This window comes from Enoplosus armatus, chromosome 14, assembly GCF_043641665.1.
Source record: "Enoplosus armatus isolate fEnoArm2 chromosome 14, fEnoArm2.hap1, whole genome shotgun sequence".
NCBI classification, from domain to species: Eukaryota; Metazoa; Chordata; class Actinopteri; order Centrarchiformes; family Enoplosidae; genus Enoplosus; species Enoplosus armatus.
This window is the reverse complement of record NC_092193.1, coordinates 20,878,552-20,899,757: the sequence shown is the minus strand read 5'-3', so window position 1 is coordinate 20,899,757 and position 21,206 is coordinate 20,878,552. Positions and strand designations below refer to the sequence as shown.

The 21,206-nt window shown below is 42.4% G+C and overlaps 1 protein-coding gene across 1 annotated transcript in view; it reads left to right on the top strand.

Annotated features, from left to right (window-relative positions):
• astn1 (astrotactin 1) overlaps nt 1–21,206 on the top strand; it is a 335,823-nt gene that overhangs the window by 192,526 nt on the left and 122,091 nt on the right. The window contains exons 16-17 of the mRNA XM_070918552.1: nt 954–1,058; nt 7,564–7,752. Of these exons, the coding sequence (XP_070774653.1) occupies nt 954–1,058; nt 7,564–7,752 (294 nt within the window). The remainder of the gene's footprint in view (nt 1–953; nt 1,059–7,563; nt 7,753–21,206) is intronic.

Here is a 21,206-nt window from a genome sequence, read left to right as displayed (position 1 = left end):
CAGCTTCCTTTCTCTGAACAGACGTGTTGTTGTGTCCGACGGAGTCTAGGTTGTGACAACAATTGAATTATTCCTAATTATGCGTAAACTATGCCCTGCTCATTGTCAAAGTGGGACATTTTACAGGTGATAAAAAATTGATACGCAGAATATTGTGTAAATTTGTAAATTAAGAGTTATTATGCCGTTAGTCTTTGATGAGGCGCTGAGGACCGTGAATACTTGTATTGTATTTATTGTTTTTATTAGACGTAAACAGCAATGAGGTGTCAGAGCTCTCAAATTCAGACTCCGCTCCCTTTTCATTACAAATACATTCCTCTCCTTGGTTGCATGCATCGTCTGAATGAATGCAGAGACGTTATTCTCCAAAGAGAAGAGCGTTGCAGAAATTGACAAAAATTGGGGAAAAAAAGTGTTTTTTTAGGTTTGACACAATTCCCTGAGAGGGAAAAGTTGGAGTTATCTGGAGTATGCCAACGATATGAAAATACTCACATGTTCAGAAATGTGCTGTGTATTAAAGTGAGATGTTGGCCTTCACAGTCATCACACATTGACACACAGACTTCAAGTCTACTATTTCTGAATAGATTTTACATTAATGTTGCCATTTCCTGGGTTTTTTGAGCTGTAGACCGGGCTCCACTTTGATCTAACACCGGAGACTTTGCTTGCTTCTCCCTCCTGTCATCTAATATAATATTAATATTTATCAAATATTTTTTTCCCCGATTCGTCAGGTAAAGTAAACAGGAATTGGGATGTAGGGCTAGCCTTTGATCTAGCGCAGAAGACAGCAATCTCCTCCACTATAGGAGTAAATAACACATTAATATTACAGTTTCTCTGTATGGTTGCACAGGCGGGGTGGTGAACCACCCTGAGCCGCGCTTTTAGTCCGCCTCCATATTAATAAATGTGTTTTTTTTTGTGTGTGTGTGTTGTTGCAGGTATGGTGAACTACAGCGAGGTGTCTGGCTACCCCCTCGTTCAGCACTGGAGTCTTCGCTCTGTGCTGTACCACGTCAAACTCAATCAGTGGGTCCTTTCTCAAGGTAAATCACTCTGCGCTCCTGGCAATTAATTATATATATTATTTGTTAATACTGATTGTTTATTTATGCCGGAGGAGACCGTGCTCGGGTCTCTGTGGCATAAACTCTCACGCTCTCGGCGGAGAACAACAACACCGTCAGCTATCAGTTATTTATCGCACAGTAATTAATATGACACATCAAGGTTAGCAGCTCATCATAACAGCTTGGGCACTTTGTTTAATTTTTCATTTTTGATCAGCTGCGTGATTAACAGGCAAAAGACTGTCATCTTTTGATTAGGCTGGCAAGTGTTCTTATCTTGCGCTTAAAGACACTGGAGTGACACCGCTGCTCGCCTTTCAATGCCAAAGTTATTGAAGCTGTTTTGAGATTTCTCTATCTGTTCTCATCAGCAGCAGCAGCAGCAGCCGTTTTGCTGTAATAAAGTTCATGAACATATAAAGACCGTCTCCACGGGGAGCATTGCTGGCAATTTTGTAATGTGGCGCTAAAAGGTTCAAGTTGGGTCCATTATATCAAATTAAACCCTTGTTGAAACAGTCAATTATGGGCTGATTGTGGCGGTGCTGTTCCGCGTGGAGAGAACCTCTAAAAAGGCAATAAATGGGTGAGGGTCAAGTTCTCCTCTAATCACAAATTAGCAAAATGTCACTTCAAAAGGGCACAAACCAAACAGCTGCTCAACAAGCACAACCGAAGGCGAGGGACGCAGAGCTGTAAGACACAGCTCCCACTATATATACCTATAACCTCAACTCCTCTGTCCATTGGATAATAGCCAATAATAACTTTGAATATCCAATAGATCCAGAGGCGCAACGCAGTGTGTCCTGGGGTGCTTATGAAGACGGATGTATCCAAAGAAAATGGACATAAAGCCACACAAATGTGATTTTCTCTCAGCAGCAACAGAGGAGCTGCTCTGGATAGCAAAGGTTTTCAGCAGTTCACATAAAAAAAAAAAAAGGCCGCCTTTCCAGGGAGCATCCAAACCCAGAGCCTCATAATCGGGTGCTAAAGTTAGGTTACTGCCCCACAGAGCAAATGAAAACACGTAGCCGTTACAGCCAGTGCCTGAGGGAATGGATGTTCTCTTTTCTTAGTATGAAATGCAACCAGATTTATAGATTGTATAATGGCAGCAAGGGGCGGCCGCGGGAACGTCAGAGTGTGATGAGTGACGATTAAAGGCTGATGGGACGTGTCGACGGAGCATTGCTCTGTGGATATTTATATTATATATCATTTTTTATTTGTTTTGACTTCAGCATCTTGAACAGCGCGATACAGTTTCAATACAATGCCACAAAAATAACATTTCCAAAATGAAGTTTCCGGCCGCCTTCATGTACTTCCAGCGATAAATACGTGAAAACAGATTAAGCGGGGTGGGTAATGCATGTGCAGTATGTACAGGACCCCCCCACCCCCACCCCCGCCGCTGCTTTATAAATTTGGGCTTTTGGAGCCCAAACACAGCATGATTCCTTGGACAATGAGAACAAGTTGAAGTGGAAACGGCGATTTCATCTAAAACAGGAAGAGTTGGCTATACAAGATTTTTATCTTACTCAGTGTCATACATTACTGCAATATAGCTTGGGCGACTACACGGCCTACAATATTGACAAAATTTACATTAACAGTGACAGTTTTTTTTTCCCCCTCCTATTTCTCTTCTGTTTGGAGTTATTATTTCAGCCTACTTACACCACTCGCTACTAACTACCAAACCAGAAACCGTCATCAGCCTCGACCTGCATTTTCAAGAACTTTAAATGCCCCATTTTGTTTGTTTAGATTCTTGCTTTGGGACAGATGTCACAGATGATTGCATGACTGTCTTGTCTACGGTCATTTCCCCCCTAAATGTGATGTTTCCTCCTCAAAAGAAACCACGTGGCTCTGGCAGCACATCTTCTTACAACATGATTATTTCCTTGTGTTTTTAACTTGTGCTTTTAACCATCGTTTTGCTCTGATGTTTTATATTTCATTTTCCATTTGGTGTTGTACCAACAAACAAACAAACAAAAAACATTTAGCTTATGACACAAGGAGTGAAAAAGAGATATTGCAAAGAAACAGACTTTCTCGACTTTTGTTTGTTCTTTTTTTTATAATACACACTATACACTGAACCAACACTGCTGGTTTATGTCACTCTTCCAAGCCCGTATACACACTTCATTTATTATAGACGGTAGAATTGGCCTATTGTGACACCAGCGATTCAGGCAACAGGCATGCAGCGTACAATTAAACAGAAGACTAGACACAGTATGAGCTTACTTAAAGATATTTTTTTTTTCTCCCTTCATTCTCCCACATTGTCACCACCATTGTCAAATCAAAGCAGTGGCTGAACGCACCGGAGCCGCTTGGTTCGATATTATGTGTCACGTGCAAATACGATGACGGATATTGAGACAGATGTAGGTGGATACGTTGATGAGAGATAGAAACGAGGTCAGCATGCAGGAATATGTGTTTCCTTTAATTTCCCTTGTCTTTTTCCCTGTCTCTCTGATAGCCTTGTCGTATATATATATCGCAAAGCTTTGTATCCATAGCAAGACCAAGGCATTCTGACAGTGCCTGCCATGGGAACTTCACAGAATAAGATAACTGTGGATAGGTATTTAGTCAAGCAATACTTCTTCTGAAAGCTGCTCCTGGCTGCTGACACGTCGGGGATTATACAGAATACTTCCTGACGGGTTTCTCAGAACTAAATGTGTTATTCTATGAAAATATATCTGCCTTTTCTTTTCTTTCTATTTGCCTCACCGGGTAACTTGGGTCGTCCTGTTAGCAGTGTTTCAGTGTAAAGTAAAAAAAAAGAAGAAGATTGCATTCAATCATTCTGCCTGGCTGGAAGGAGAGTGTCACTTCATAATTTGGATTTTTGTCGTGTTTTCTTTTTTTTTTTTAGTGCATGCATTATTCATAAATCCCTCATAATAGTCTCCATTCTGATAAGTGCAGCCACCCTACTGTAAATACAGCCATGACACCTCTAATGCATTTCCAATGGTGCTGCTGTGGTTTGAAAGTGGCTGCTGAGGATACAGTTTCCCCCCACCCCCCACCCCCCCTTCACTCAGAAGCGACTCGGCAGCCTCCGTCTTTTTTTTTTTTTTTTTTCTTTTTTTTTACTCCCATTTCCCACTTTAGCTCATCATATTTCAACAGCCACCGGAGGGGTGAGGCCACTGATTTCTACATCTGATAGCAAAGCCCCCATCGCTCATCCTCACTGCGCTCTCTGTCTCTCACTTCAGTGGCCCCCTAATTTAATTTTAGAGGAGAAGTAAGAGCGAGCGGCGCATGAGTGCTGAGATATTAATACTGCTTCTCCTGGATATGATAATGACAAATTGCTATTGCACGTTTGCTTTCCAATGTTTGCCGAGAGATAATCCCAGCGAGCACATGGCCATTTTGTTATAGTGTGGGCAATGTATCATATCAAACGTGCTCTCTCGCGGCTGCTGGTTCGGTCAGCGAATTCACCCAAATTAGTGGGGACATGTTGTTTGCTTGTTTTCAATTAAGTCACTGTTACTTTACGCTTAAGAGTCCACAGTCTTCTTGACAGAGTTATCTACACTGGTTTGTAGAAGTCCTTTTTATCCCTCCATTGTGGGTAAAAACCTGTCATTTCGGCTTTGGTCTCTCCGAGGACACAAAGTCCCGCAGGGAGATTCGCTGTCTAAATTAGCTATAAAAAGAATCTTTAACCCTGAGGTTTTTACTGCCACTTATCCTGGTCTAAATAAAGAGGGAAACACTAATCTTTAACCTTTGAGTCGTCCTGACGTCTCCCTGCAATGCAACAGACGACGGTGCTGTCATATCCAGTCAGAAATGAAGCCGCATGCGACTCAAGTGGCGTGTCTTACCCGTTTTCGCTGATAAAACCTCGGCAGGTTGTTGAACGTTTTGACTTTTTAACAGCAAAAATGTAATAGAAATGGCAGTAGTTGAAGGCAGAACACTTTCATAGCCATTACAAAAAAAAAAAACGACTAATCAACATAACGTATTCAACCCAATACAATCCCATCCATACATGGCTCAACCCATGGCATCATTGGGGGTGTCAGCAAGAGCATTTTATCTCCTGAGAGAGCATGGTGAGAACGGTGAGGTACAGCAAAGGAAGCGAACTCTGAGACAACTGAAGCGTAAGCGTTCGCACTGCTAGAGATTAAGATGGTGTTTTGGCTAAACTAGCAACTGACAAGCACAGTTCGAAAACTAGATAAAGGTGCACATGGGACAAATGGTGGACACCCCGTCATCGTGTCCCACATTGTCACAATGCGCAATAAAGACACACCCGTGCCCGGCTTATGGTAACTAATGCCAGCGAATGTTAGCTGACTTTAGACATTATTGAGTCTGTTCACTGATTTGATGACTCTACTTTGTGCTACTTTTATTGCTATATTTTAGCATGTAATATTGTCATTATAATAACCACAATCAGGGCCCACAAACTGTGGCCATTATTAGCTGACACTTAAGCTGTGACAGAGGTCAAACATACCGTGCACTTCTCTGAGTAAAAGACAAACTGATGGTGTAGTAAGGAAAAAGAAAAGGCAAATTGTAAAGATGGAAATTCTCTCATGCTGTTTGAAACTGTGGATACTGGAAGCTTATAGAAGAGTGTTCCATGCTGCATTATTTATTCTTTCACACCAAATGTTGTCTTGGTCAGGCATTCTGACTCTGATCCTTCATCAGGTATCATGAAGCAGCCTCAGAGTTGTGTTGGCACCTGATCTCAGCTACTATACACGCAACACTCGTGGCAGATACATAGTTACATAGTTTTAACATCGTGAGGATTTCACTGTGTACCAGTGTGGTCAGAATATTCCATTTTTTAAAAAAATCTTTTTGGTTCATGTGGGCCTTGTGCTAGTTCATGTCAACACGTGGACACTGTGGATAATCAGCACTCTTTGGTTGAAAGGGTTCATGAATAGTAAGCAGCGGTCTCAGATGTCCACTAAACCCGTTTAAGACACTTGGTGCCAGACGTCTGACAGAAAACTGCCACTTCACCCAATCATTTCAAATACCTATTTGCAGTTAATAAATCCTGGATTAGAAGGGATAATTGGAATCTTTATCGACTGGGCACATGTGCCCTGGAACAGTGTGCTGCAGCCAGAAATCAAGGACGGCATCAGACACAATTTGATTATTCTAGTAACTATTTTAATGATTAACACTTTGTCATAATCAAAAACATGACGGACAGTAGTTAAGCTTCATTTCATCATCACAAACACTTGTCTGTCATTGGCCGATAGTTATGAATTTGGTATTGATTTATGGTGCCCAGAGGATGAATCTTACTGATTTTGGGTCATCCCCTGACTGTTCCTGTAGCGCCACCAGCAGGTCAAAGTTGTTCCCCTATCCAGTGTATATATTTCAACATCTGCCAGACGGATTGTAACAAAATGAATTTGGTTCCCAAACAATGTATCCTAGTGACTTTGGTGATCCTTTCATGTTTCCTCCAGCGTCACAGTGAGTTTGACATTTTGGGGTTTTGAGAGAAATGTCTCGACAGCTATTGGATGGATTGCCATGCAATTTGGTACTCACATTGATGCTCCTCTCAGGACGAACTGTGATAACTTTGAGGATGCTCTAATTTTGTATCCAGCGCCATCATCAGGTCAAATTCAATTTGTCCAGCACTTTCATTTATTACCAAATACCTGCAAAATGATAATTGCTAATTTGCTAAACTATAGCTAACATTTGAAACTAAGATAGTGAAGAAGGTACACATACCTGGCTATCAGGTTATACCTAAACATCAGCCAAATAACAACAAAACTAATGTCATTCCCATCAGCCTCAGCTGTACTTGCTAACACACCAAACTAGCTAGCACTGTATATACTCTTGTCTGACACACCGGGAGGAAAAGATGTTTTTATGTATTTTTACTCACATGTAAGAAACTGAAGGTGAGAATATGCACGAGTCTGAATGCCTTCATGGTATTTCTGTGAATTTAGAGTGATCATATAAAAGCCAAAAGCCATGTAGATTGCATTACAGCTGTGGCATAGTATATATATACTGTATATATATATATATATATTTTTTTATTTTATTTTTTTGTTTAACAGCATGCATACATTGGGAGATGTGCACAGTCAGGAATATATGTATATATATATATATATATATATATGTAGCTTCTGCATTTGTCTGTTATCCATGCAAAGCCTATGAGACTCTACAGCTTTGTGTGCCTTACGGGGAGGACAAATAAAAAAAAAACCTTGCCTCTTGAAAAGATGCATTTTTTCCGAGTGAACTGAGCAAACAAGATACCTATATTTTCCCTTTAACGCCAAACTCCCCTTTATGTTCTGGTTTTTGTTTTAACTGAGAGCATTCACCTGAGTTGTTTTGTTTTTTTGTTTGTTTTTTTGGGATTTTTGTTCCCTCTTCTCCCCAGCCTTCAGCTCGGCCATCCATTCTCTGGACGGGGCGACGCAGCGGAGCGACTTCGTCTCCATCCTCAGGGAGTTTGGGAACCACTACGTGCAGGAGGCGGTGTACGGCTTCCAAGAGTCCTGCACCATCTGGTACCCCAACAAACAGGTCCAGAGACAGCTGTGGCTGGAGTACCAGGACATTAGCAAAGGTAGGACTCACACGCGCACACATAGTGAGGGCATTTGTCAAAGAATTATATTTCTAAATGAAAACATTCACAGTAATGATTGGCCTCGGCATCAAAGCTAAGGTGAACATGTGTCTGTGACTGTGTAGGATGTGTGAGGAACACAGTTTAATTCCTGCAGTTATTTATATATTCACTGATTGTACAGATGCATAATCTGTCACCCCCACACAAAATACATTGAGGCTGGTAATGCTGAGTGTGTGTGTGTGTGTGTGTGTGTGTGTGTGTGTGTTGGGATGGACTGGATTATTATGTTACAAATTTAGAATTGGCAGGACGCTTGATCATACTTCAGCTGCAGAGTAAATGCTTGCCAGGAGAAATACTTAAACCTCGCATGGGACCTCTTTTAACAAAGCTCTTCTCTTGTTCCCTTTTTTTTGGGGGGGGGGGGGGGGGTTGTACACTGTTGTAGAGAAATGTAATGGGCTCCCAGGGTGGCACTCTTTCAGAAATGCTCTTGAGGACCTTGTTCCAACCATTAGATTTATTTTCTTCCCCTGCACTCTTAATGGAAGTACCTCTTGTAGATTGTTTTTGGTAGATCTTTTATGGGTTTTAGCAGCACTTCTCATTACGAGGGCTCGGCATTTAAACTCAGTACATTTCAGTATTGGCTGAAATGCGCCTGTACATTTCAGACCACGCGCACAACATTTTGAGCGAGAATTAACAGCGTAATGGTCTATGAGAATTTATTTTATTGACCTGACAAAACAGATGTAAGATGAATGAACGGAATGTTAAGTATAGTATCTAAACTTGGATATGTTAAATATTTCACTGAAAGTAAACCAGGAAAAAAGTTTAGTATGTTGTTGGTCAAATGTTTATATTTCATACATATTTCAAATGTCAGCGTAATTATTACTATTATTAATTTTTCCCAGTGGAAACTGTGCTGACGCGGCACTCCTGTTGGGAGCCGCTGGTTTAGTCAAAGTTCACGTGAAGTTCATGAACTTTGGCCTCTTTTGTCGAATGAAGTTCCTGTAGACATTCGCGTGTAGCAGCGGCTCCGTTAAATCTAATTGCAGTTGGATTCATCCATGCAAAACGCAGCTTCATGCTTCCCTCAGTTATTTCATTAGACAGATCAAATCACGTTGGCGTGTTGTCTGCACAACATGTGTGTGGCGCACTACAAACAGCGCAATGCCACGATGCTTTTGCCTTGAAGGAGAGTGTGTGTTGTGTAGCTCATAGTGCGGCTTTGCACTACAATCAGCATTGTTCTCAAGCAATTACAGCGAACTGCACAAGCACTCTCCAGAAGCACTTGAAGCACTTGTACTTAAATGAACAATCAAAGAAGCAGTGTCTTTTTTTGCTTTTTGTTTTATTACTGGAAATGCCAGCATATGTCAGCCATCCATCTTTTTGTCACCTGCACTCGTTTTCTCAGTAAGTCGCGGCAGAGATAAGTAATAGCCCCTCTCCCCCAGTCGTTTCACCTCAACGGCTCCGAACTGTCCGCCGTCGCTTCCTTTTGTTTGCCTCGGCCACTTTTCTTCCCTTCCCTTACTTTGTCCAAGGACACCCCTGCTGCGCCGCAGCGCTCACTCCCAGTTACCTCTGTGCTGACAGATGGCATTAGACGACGGAGTTTTCCCACCCTCGTGAAAAAGTGCATTACTCTTCATTTTCAGCCGCCTCCGACACGCCGATTGCAGACGCTGCTAAACGATTCAACGCGATCAAAATGAAATGCCACGCTCCTTCTTTTCAGCGTCTTCTTTCTGAACTGTGGCTTTAAGTGTTTTTCCCCAAAAAATCATGCTTGAAGTTTTTTGTTTGAATTGGTGTCAGTGAATCTGCACTTCCAACACAACTTTTCTGCAGTCCTCGAGATTTTATACAAGTTTACTTATACAAGTGTGTGTGTATATATATATATATACACTTTTTCTGTGGTTATTAGACGTAAGCCATATTTGTACTCCTGCAATATGGTGGAACAGTGTGTAATGTATCAATGTATCAATACAGGAGACTGCAAATTTGCTGAAACCACCGGTGTTACGGTTACAATTGTATCCGTTTCTGATGTAGCCTTTAACGTGAATTTCCCTTTATGACAAAAGGAAGAACATTTAAACGTATTATAGTGAGTTCAGTGCTTATGCAATAAATAACAGCTCACACTATTCATATTATTGGGACATCTGTAGCAGATTTGTACTTGAATAAAATGAAGATCAATGTCCAGTAACACCTTATTTTCACATGTCCTGTAGTTTCATATGATTTCCTGGAAAGGAGAAGATGTGTAAAGTCAGTGTCTGTCCTTTTTGGGAAGGTTTTCAGGAAATGAATTTGTAATTTGTTACTAATGTTAGAGAAAATAGATATGGTGTTCAGTTGGTTCTCTTCCAGTTGATTAATTACAGTTAATTGCAAGCGTAACCTGTTTTTAGCTCAGGTCAAGTGAACATGCAACGATGTATGCATAGCCAAGCATATAATTCAGCATATTCTGAAAATCAAGTTTCCAATAATAAATGAATAAATGAAGAATGAATGAATGTTTACTTGGATTGAAGGGGATCAGTTGTTTAAAGCAGGTTCCTCTGGAATTCAACAACTGCTCGTAAACTCAACATCAGCTAACTAAACCTCAATAAATGCTCAGAGGTTTTCCCTTTAATTAGTACCAAATTACATAGTTTTTATTAGAAAACTATGGACCTGTAAAATATGTTCCCCTCACAAATGAACAATAATGTGTCTTGCTGTATACTCAGATATTATTACTTTTTGCACTCTTGGATTCATATAATGCAACAACACAGCACTGCTACTGTTCACAGTTATTATAATAGCAAATGTTTACTTTTCACTTTGCCATAGACCAGGCTTTGGATGTAACAGGGGGTCATATTGTTCTCAGCCTGCATTCCTGTTGTTATCAGTCCCCATGTTGAAGCAACAATAACAACATTGAATTTGGTTCACGTGGGACTGAAAATCGGATTGTCTGAACTGGTGCGAAATCTATCCGGAGTCAGTTTTGCCTGACGGACAGGGAGCACGTTGATTGCGTTGGGCTGTGAGGATCTCAAATGATTCAATCTAAGTCGTCAGTAACTGTTTCAACCTGGCCCAGGACCATCGGTTCCTAGGAAGAAAAAGAACGGATTCCATCGGCAGCAACTTGAAATCAGAGTCATCTTTCTTAATCTCGTCCTGGCTTCTTGGAAACGTCCTGGCCTTTTTGGAGGGAGTAATGAGCTCACAGGAGAGTTTGATGATCCATGTCCTCGCCCTTTGCTCCACATACAAGATGTGCCCGACTGCAGCCTCCCTCCATATTCAGTGAGAAGCCGTGCTGATCATTTTCTGCATCTTAGTTGCCTGGGGCACAGCTGCTGCCAGCGGGTTTAAGGCTCATGTATGTATATGGTTAATAATCACATCAAATGGAATCAGAATTAAAGGGAAAAGATGGATACTGTATGTTTTCCCGGCGCTTCACAGGAGGCTTTGGACTGCATCGGCAGAGGAACGATGGTCTCCTGTTGCAGAAAAAAAAGGAGTTTGTTGCATTCACCTCATTTGTGTCGCTGTAGCAGCTCAAAGCACTTCATCTGTATGAATTTCAGATATCTGGTTGATGTGATTCCATACTTATGAGGAAAATCTCATTCACATAATCAAATACTGTGTGGGCTGCTTGGGGTGGGGGTTTTTGTGAATTCTCATAAATAGAAAATTGCACTTTTACCTAAAACAACCACTCCTCCAGCGTGGGTTTTTCATTTTAATACAAAATCAATAAAAAGCGTCTCTGGGACTGTGATATTTTGTGGCAATTGTGGATCCGCTGTGAATTATAGCTCAGCAGACCGGAGCTCAGCGGGTGAAAGAAGCACATAGTGCGCCTCGGTCTGTAAAGTTAATTGAAGACTTACACCAGTTGTTCCCTAATGACCCAGGAACTTCAAAACAACACACAGAGACACTCTCACACACACACACTCACACAATGCCAGACTATCATTGTGGCCATAGCTGATTAACCGTGGTCAGTCAGAGTGTGTGTGTGTGTGTTTGGCCATGATGCCTTGTCTGGGTGATTAATAGCACTTTCTTCGCTGCACTAGCTTGTGATGTGAGTTTCCTATTGTCAGACACATGACCTCAATTACCACGCCAGAGATCAGACACAAATAGCCAGAAAGCCACTGCTGCTCCGTTCACGTTGCAACGGGTTATTACATCAAGGAAATGCATTTGATTGGAAAGTTAAAGACCTTTTTAAAGGCTGTTAGAAGCAGCTTTAGTTACCACGTGGAAATTCAGTTACTACAATATGGTCGCATTATGTAAGTGGTTATGGAGACGAATGCTGTAATATTCACTGATGCGGCTGCATTGATGTTCGGATTTTTGTACAGACAAAGAGTCGAATGTGTATTTGTAGTGTAAAAAGAGAGAATTATCACCCAACTTTGCCTCGGCTGGATGGAGCATTTTTGTGTCTTTTCACTTAGCGTTTTGGTTTTTGTTTTCAGCTGGCGGCTTTACTGTCACAGCTGAAGAGCTAGGTACTGATTGGTTGAGACTAAAAAACGGAGCTAAAAGGAGAGCAAGTATTGGCCTTACATTCATCACGTGGACCCAGACGTGACTCCAGATGAAAGGCCATGTCGCTCTGTGTCTGTGTGTTACAGGAAATTGTTAGCATTTATGTTGTCACACTGCCCCCAGGTGGCCAAATGATCATTGAATGCAGCTTTAATGGATCGCATTTTGGTGCTGTTGTACAATAAACTGCTTTAGATCCACAGCTGGATTATACAGACAGTTTTATCAGCAGAAAAAAGCTGTTTCCACATCGTGCACAAGGAGACTTTGAAGGGTTTGATGAGTATGAAAATGATGTGAATCATACTACGGCCTTTTGCACGGGCTTGCCAAGGAGCACTGGAGCTCCACGACGTCACTGAGCCACTTTATGTTGGTATTTTCTTCACATTTTCACCCATTTGTCTGTAGTTTTTTCGTCACATAATATTTTAAGCTGTTTATTTTACAAAAATATGCTTCAGGGACCTGCCACCGGACTTAAAATGGAGGCAATGGCGTCCCAATCTCTCCAGATTATCTGTTTCTATATTTAGGGGATGAATCTCACCGGTGTCATCAAAATACTTTGTGGGCTGCTCAAAAATGTTTCAAGAGCTGCCTTCAGATTTCTTTAAAACCCTCCTAAAATGGCGATAGTACCGAAAGGCATCTCGAAACGCCTTGAGGAAATACACGGCGCGGATGTGAATATGATTAGCCTTATTTCCCTTCCTCCTCCTCCTCCTCCTCCTCCTCTCGTTCGCTTAGTGAACTGTCACACGGAAGATTTGCGCAGACCAGTTTGCTCGAAAACAGCCTCGGAATAATTAGATGCTTTGGAGTTCTGTCAAAACACTCCAACAGCAATTAAAATTTGAATGTGCTTCAAAAAACACCTAAAGGTGACATCATGGAGCTTGTTTAGCTGTTAAATGCCAGATCAAATTGAAAACACTGTACACAGACGGAAATACCCGACCCAAGCAAAGGTGTGTCTGCAGTAAACAGACAGCAAACGGTGTCCCTCAGACTTGAATCTCGTCCTATTGTTTCCTGTATCTACCTATCTGTCTCTCTCTATCTCCCTCTGTTTCTTCCCCTCTGACGCAGGCTCTCAAACTATCCTCCTCACTTTCTCTCTCAATTAAATCACCGTGACCTCCTTCCGCAGACCTCGGCGCCCTCCCCCCCCGCCGAGTCAGGTGTCAGCTCTTCACCAACCTCCAGCGCGGCGTTGCGTGCTGGTATGTGTGTAAGTGTGATCGCCCTGCCAGCAGCCAGGTAAAAATAGGTGCCTTATTTATTCTATTAGAGCCTGTCATTTTAACAAAGAAGCAGCCGAGGAAATCTCGCCGCGGGGCAGGAGAGCGGAGGGGGAGGGGGAGGAGGGGGAGGAGGGGGAGGAGAAGAGCGGTGAGAAAGAGCAGGAAAGACATGGGCGAAACGATTCGCAAGTGGCCCCGACCTCCGTGACCCCTCTACACCCGCACACAACGCACACACACACACACACACACACACACCTCACATTAGCACCACCTGCCCTGCCTGGTTACCAGCTGGGAATTACGCAACGCTCACTGCTCAAACCAGACAACATGCTTCTCTCTGTATACGTCTTTCTCTTTGTCTTGTTTTTGTGCATCAGGGTGTCGTGGGGATTTAAGAAAATCTAGCGTTCAGGAGCTAATGCTGAAAGACTCAGCTGCAGATTCTGTTCTCACTATAATGTAGCTGCAAGCACGTATAAGTGTGTTTGTTAATAACCTTAACTCCTAAGTGGAGGCTGGTGTATGAAGTTGATGAATGATAACATAGTAAAACACAGTTGTAATAATATAAGATATGAAATGATGCATAATTCTTCATAGGAGAAGTTGTCATTGCCGACAGATACTTTATATTGACGCTGCCGTTTTATAAACCATTTGTTACTTGTTTATATTTTACTAATGAATGCTAAATTGGGGGACTTACAGTAAAGTGTTAACATTTGATAAATGAGATTCATCTTTGAGCCCCTGCAAAGAATTTAGATCAGTGTCAGCTCCTGACTAAATGTCATGTTGTGGGCCTTTAGCCGAAGGCTGCGCAGTCTCCAATACATATTCTATATGTTCAGCACTCTCTCCGGGTCTCCAAAGGTTGGTTCAGAGTCCTGCACTTTTCTGCCACACTGCTCGAATATTGAATGGAATCGCCATAGCTATACTTTTCATTGCGTGTTAGATATTTACCCCCCCCCCCCGACATGGTTGCCTGTAACCATGGGTTACCATTTCCAAAAAGAAAAACAGATCCAGATAAATACTGGAGAAAAAGAAGAGAAAAGCAGGTATCACTTGCTTTAAATATCCAGTGATAAGACGCACAGCAGCCCCTCCAACATGGAGGACTTATAGACATTCTTATACGCAGCCTCAGCAGGGAGGGCTGCGTCTCCTGTAGAAATGAGTCATTGTGTGGGCTTCTGAGGTTTATAAAAACACTGTAATAAATTGCTAATCATTTTTTTTAATAACCTTTTATTCATTTTTTTATTTTTTTATTTTCCCACTGCACTCTGACAGGCTGCCACGAAGCTGATCTATAGCGGATATACACCGGGGACTTTTTAATTCCACTGTCTCTGCAATTATCACTTGACGCAATAGCAAAAAAAAAAGGGGGCCAGAAAAGCTTGTCTCGCAACAGAAACATGATGTTTCCATAATGAGTTCAATAACCACTGAATACAATAACAAGATGTCTCATCTGCAGAAGCAGTATGTCAGTGGTGTTTCAGGATCCTTATCACATCGCTACTGATGAGATCCTAAATAACACATGAATGTTTAATGCTATTGAAAGCTATTAGACTTAGATGCAGCGTGCTGGCAAACGTCGTCCCTATGGAGTAAACAGCTGTGGCAGTGTCACATCATACTGAATGTACTTGGGTCGGTAGTGTCTTGGCCTAATAGCTGCTGGGCAGAGAAGGAGGTGAAAGAGGCGAGGACAAGATTGAAGTCATTGGACAGAAGAGCAGGATGAAGAAAGTGCAGACTTCCCAAGAAAATGAGGAGGAGGAGTTTGGTGAGACAGTGAGAAGGGGATAAAAAAAAAACAGGAAAAGAAGATATGACAGCAGAGGAGGTGAGAGGAGCAGATTATAAAGAGTCGAGAATGGCTATGATGATGATGAGGAGGAGGAGGAGCTGTAGAGATGTTGTGGAGAGGAGGTGAACAGTGGAGCAGCTGTGAAGCAGAGGCAGCAGAAGAAGATCTGAGGAGGTGTGGGTGGAGGAGAAGGAGGAGATGTCATCCGCCTCTCCCAGGCGGAGGCAGGGTGATAAATGTCGCCTGCCTGTTCGGTTACCAGACAATTACAGACAGACGTGGAGCAGATGTCATCCAGCTCCGAAAATGTATTTTTTTTCCGCGAGGGTGTGTGTGTGTGTTTTTTCGCGTGGATCCGTGTGTTTGTGCTCATGTGAGCGTTTGAAAGCGCGCTTGCGTGTGCGATTCTGCAGCAGGAGGACGGAAAAGAGTCCCATCCAACTCGTCAGATCTAACGAAGTGGAACTGCTCCAGCAGCTGAAGTTGAAGTTGGAGATGAGAAACAGATTGTCCGGCCGCTCTGCCGCAAAAAAAAAAAAAACCCAAACGGGTTGATATCGAGCCCCGTCAGCACTTTCACCGACAACTCGCCTCACCAGAACAGACAGAGCCGAGAGTGTATCAGTTTACATGCAATGGGGTTCCGGAAATCACATTACCACAGGATGATGTGGAAATAAAGAGGGGAAGGAACATGGTACTGTTACTGAGGACGCCACTAATCACGTTGCAGATACTTTGAGGGACCACAGCAACAGTAGGCATGAGGCTCCGGTGCAGGACGTGTGCTCATTCTCCTCCATCACCTTCCATAGGAAATATCTCTTTACATCACCACCAGTTACTTTTAAGTTAAGAGTATACATTCCCCCCAAAAAATGTGACAAGCTTGTATAATACATCACACCGTCAGAGCTTGAAACAGTGGAACCCTTTTGGAGCGCTTACAAAACATCTTCGTGTCGCGTCTCAGATGTGTACGAGCTGTTAGCAGTTCCACCAAAGAGACCTCTCCCCTCTAAGCCTCTCACTCGGTTTCATGTCAGTGAACAACAAACAAACAGTTCACAAAACCAAAGATTAGAGGAAAGTCCAAAAAAAATGAGAACAGATTTGTGTATCCGAACTTTTTTTCTCTCTTCTTCCCTCTCCCATTAATCGCCCCCTGACCCCTCAGATTCAGCTTGTGACTCTTCGGGTGGGGGGGCAAACGACCTCACTGTACACAAAGGGGTTAAGACTAGCTCCACCTTGATTAGCTACAACAGTAAAATGCGAATTACGCATCGATGCGTCACTATTAATAATCCAGTCATTGGATGATAATGGTCACTGCTGAATGAGTACTTTTACTTCTGATACTTACACTTATTCACTATTACTTAAGGCAAGGCAGCTTTTTTTTTATGCAGCACACATTTCAAACACAGAGGCAATTCAAAGTGCCTCACATTAAAAAAGCATTAGAATGACATTAAAACAAGCAATAAAAAAAAAAACGGAATAAAATCAATTAAGATAGCATAAGATGCAATAAAAGACGTAAAATGCAGTATATAAGTATAGTTTAAATGCAGTACTTTTACTTCTACTATAACAGAGCATTTGTACACTGCAGTATTGGTACTTTTACTTAGGTGATAGATCTGAGTACTACTGGGATGAGGTCACTAAGCCTACAGAATGCTCGTGGTTCTGGTTAAATATGTAACGAGACCCGAGCACGAGTGCGAGTGAGTTGCCGCGATGTAACCATCAAAGCGTTACTCAAGCTTCAGCTGCCAGCTGAGAAGAACAAAAGAAATATACTGAAAGAAGACTTACAATATTCAGTCAATATATTTATAAGAATAAAAGAAACGTAATCTGCCAAAGCAAATGAACCGTATGTAAACGTCCTTTTGAGAGGAAGGCTTCGAAAATGAGAGTTTCTGCTAATCGCGTCGCCTGCCTGATCGTTAATGACTCATCGGTTATTTAATGTTCCATGGGTTCAGTCGGGACTTTGAAAAGGCAAGGCGTGGGTGCAACACGTAAACCGTAAACTTCATGTCCACTTGTAATACATTCCGCTGTGTTTGTCACTAATTTCATACGTGCACGCATTCTGTGTATGATGCCGCTAACCTGGCAAGCAAGGCGCCATTTTCCCGATGTAAACATAAATGATGCCTCGAATGCAAAGTCGTGAGCATGCAGCAGCAGAGCACTGGGAGCGTAAACATACACCGTGCCGCTGTATGGGCGTGTGCAGCGCAAAGCAAGCGAGGGAAAGAAAATAATCAATTGTGTTTGTTTTTCCGGTAATGGAGTCTTGAGTCAGGCTCGCCAGATCCTCGCGAAATGCTTCAGTCAGATTGAGAGATCCACGTAGTCCAGATGTGGTACTCGCAGGCACCTACGCTTCTGCGGACAAGCATGGGTAGTTATCCCATATGCTCGTGTCCTCGCACAGAGACGTACACACACACACACAAAAAAAAGAAAAGACGAGCAGTCTGCCTTAAATCTGCTATCTAGCAGACAGCTGTGAGTCATTTTCCTCGCTCAGCAAAACAGCCGTTTTAGACAGGTTTATTTCATCAAAAGTGGAAGCCTAAAAGATATCATAGGGAATGAATGGTCTGTCTGAGTCAGCTTAGTGTTTGTGATAACTTGGGGCGCTTTAAGTTTTTAGGGAAAGGACAGGGTGGGTTAGGGAGTTGCTCGCAGCTACTGTGTGAATGCAGTACTTCAGGGCCACAGATGTAGTTTTCACAGCTCTCCGTAAACTCCAATAAAGTCTTGCAAAATACCTCCACCGTTGCAATATTGAAAGCCGTAATGTATGACTGTGTCAAATATGCTTAGCAGATAACATAGTGGGTGCAGTATCACACAGTAGTTTGTGCGGTGCGGATCTACTCATAGATCCACACCTGTGTTTTCAGTACCGGGGACCAGACAATAATCGCGAGGTTCAATTGAAGTTCATTCCATTTTCTTTTAAATCAGGGCACTCAGACGGGTTTCAAATGGTGGTGGTCTGGTCGCCGAGAGTTGAGAAATGTTCCGCTTTGGGTGAAATGATGTCACTTTTTACCCAGCCGTCCAATCACAGCGGAGGAGGGGCATATTCCTGCCGGGCCTTTTTCAGCTGAGAAAGAAAAAGAAAACGCTTTGGTGGACGCAAGCCCTTAAGGTTAGGCAAAGACTGGGCTCTCAGGTACATACATTTGAACCGAAACCACAATCTTTTCCTAATCTTTCTCATCTGACTACGTCTGTACGGTAGAAAAATGTCGCACTTGGCCAGGTCACGTTATGTTTTTCCTCCAGGGAACAGACATCAGGTTTCTCCCTAAATGTAACGAGCAAAATGTATCTAGCAGTATATGAACGTCATTTCTAGTAGACAGGGCTGTCTTGTGCTCTGTGCGAATTACGACTTTCGTCTTTCTGAGGCAAAGGCAGATGTGGTTGTTGTTATAGCACCAAGTCCTTTTTGTGCCTGGGTGAAACCCGTGTGATGGCAGATCAGAGAACAGTCCTATGAATCTGTTTCTTGCATTGGTCCTATGCATTTTGGAAGTCTCTGACACACACGTGTGGTCCAGTTGTGTTATGACAAACATTGATAGTGCTTGCATTATGTCTAATAACAACGCGAGGCAGGAAAAATGTCTTTCAGACATCATGTAGTTCTGACACTTCCATTGAGGATGTTGGAAGTGTCCTGTTGTTGGTTTGTGCGCGGTGAATTTTTTTTTGCTTTTCTTGAACTTGAGCAAATTATCCAGCGAGACAATCCCGACATCAATTCACCTTCACCTCTTATCTGAAATACACTGCTCACTGAAGTACAGGCGGCAAGCCCGTTGTGATTCATTATGTATTGTAGCCCTCCATGTGTTATTCACTAATCATGTCCAACATGATCTGTTTCAGTCCAGCCACTCCAACATCCACTCTTCTCCACAGAAATTGAATTCCACTCGCAGACGCTCAAGGTCGTCCCACAGATGAAATTTTAAACATTTTATTCTCCTCGGCGGCAACACGTGGAGGAGGAGATGGAGGAGTGGAGAGGCAGCCGGCCTGGCTTCATCAGCACTTTCTCTCTTTCTCTTATTAATCTTGGGTTTGTTTGTTTTTTGCTCTCGCCATAAAAATGAGCATTTTTGACCCGTTTACTTCATTTTCTTTTCCAAGGACTGAGCTCTCTGTTGTTGTTTTTTCTCCTTTTTTTCATTTTCTAATCTTTCTCCCTCCCTCTCTAAGTCCTGCCTGCAGGGAATTCTCTGCTGAATGTTCCAACTCTTCACACTCCTGCATTTTTCCGTCATCTTTTTTTTCTGTGCCCGTTTCTATCTTTTTTCTCTGTCTTTCTGTTGGTCATGACTACGACGGTGTGTGAGGGCCATGTGTAGGTCAAAAAAAAAACAAATTGAGCCTGGAAGGGTGGCAATATTCCCAGATTAAAATCATACATTTACCAGAAAACAAATATATATACTGTATATACCATTTCATCAAAATCATTTTTTTATTGTACATTTGAGTTTTGTCTTGGAGTATTACCCTCATGCGCCGCAATACTTTCTGTGTTTAGACCTGAGCTGTGTTGCTACGTTTTTGGGGATGGAGCACTGAACTCTCTTGGACACATCTGATGTCAGTTACTTTAGAAAGCATGTTCTTAATTGAATTATGACTGGAGTATGAATGATGTGATCCAAGATTATATTTGAGTCTAGTCATAATTTAATACTGTGTGGGCCTTCGAAAACTGATATATTGCAGCGTATTAGAGTACGGTGTACAGAGTCGGTCTACATGGATCGTGAATTTAAGTAAGTGCAGCCTCATTTGAGAGCGCGACACTGATGATAACTGGGAAGTAGCACCAGTCACAAACACACACCAAATTAAATGCCCTACATGCCAATATATGTCTTCAGTTGTTCTGGTTTGGAAGGTTTCAGTCCGGTGGAGCTAAGATGGCAACATAAGAGTGGGGCGTATCTATTCAAGCTATTGCTCAAAATGGTTGCAAGAGGCGATTTCTGAACTTGTAGTATAATAGCATCTAGTACCTTACCTCTGATTGGCCGACTGCATAACCTTAGTCTGACTGATACAGTTTGTATAGCACAGTTTGCTGCAATCGCTCCAAATTCAGTGAAACATTCCCTCCCGCCACTGAGCCGGAGCTTTGACCGCTTCTCGTATTTGGATGTGCAGCACGTCTCGACCTGCACATCCACCTGAGAATGCAAACAAACAAGTAGCTAACGTAACTCCTCACAGTTTCTTGATATTCAAGTACGGCTATTCAGTCATGAATTCATGAACAGCACAGCAACTGTCTGTTTTAGTGAGGCGTCGTTTGAGTAAGACAGAGGTCGGGATTCATGATTCAAAATGAGAATCTCCACTCGAATGAAGGAAACTTGAGCGATGCAACCGAACCTGTGTCTGTATCTACGCTGTTGGCCGTGGAGCACCACACGAACAAAGCCTACCCATATGAGCGCAATTCATAATATACAACAGCAGAATTTCTCACATAAAACACTGCTGCAAGGGTTGTATTCCAAAGTAACATTGATTGATATTGAAAAGAAGCTTATATCCCACGATTGACCAAACGTATTACCTTATATAAGCTATGAATATACGTATATTGCCGTGGTTTATTGGCATTTCATTCTAGCTGTATAGAAAGCAACAAAAACTCCACAGCGCTCACGTCGTGTTGGTGA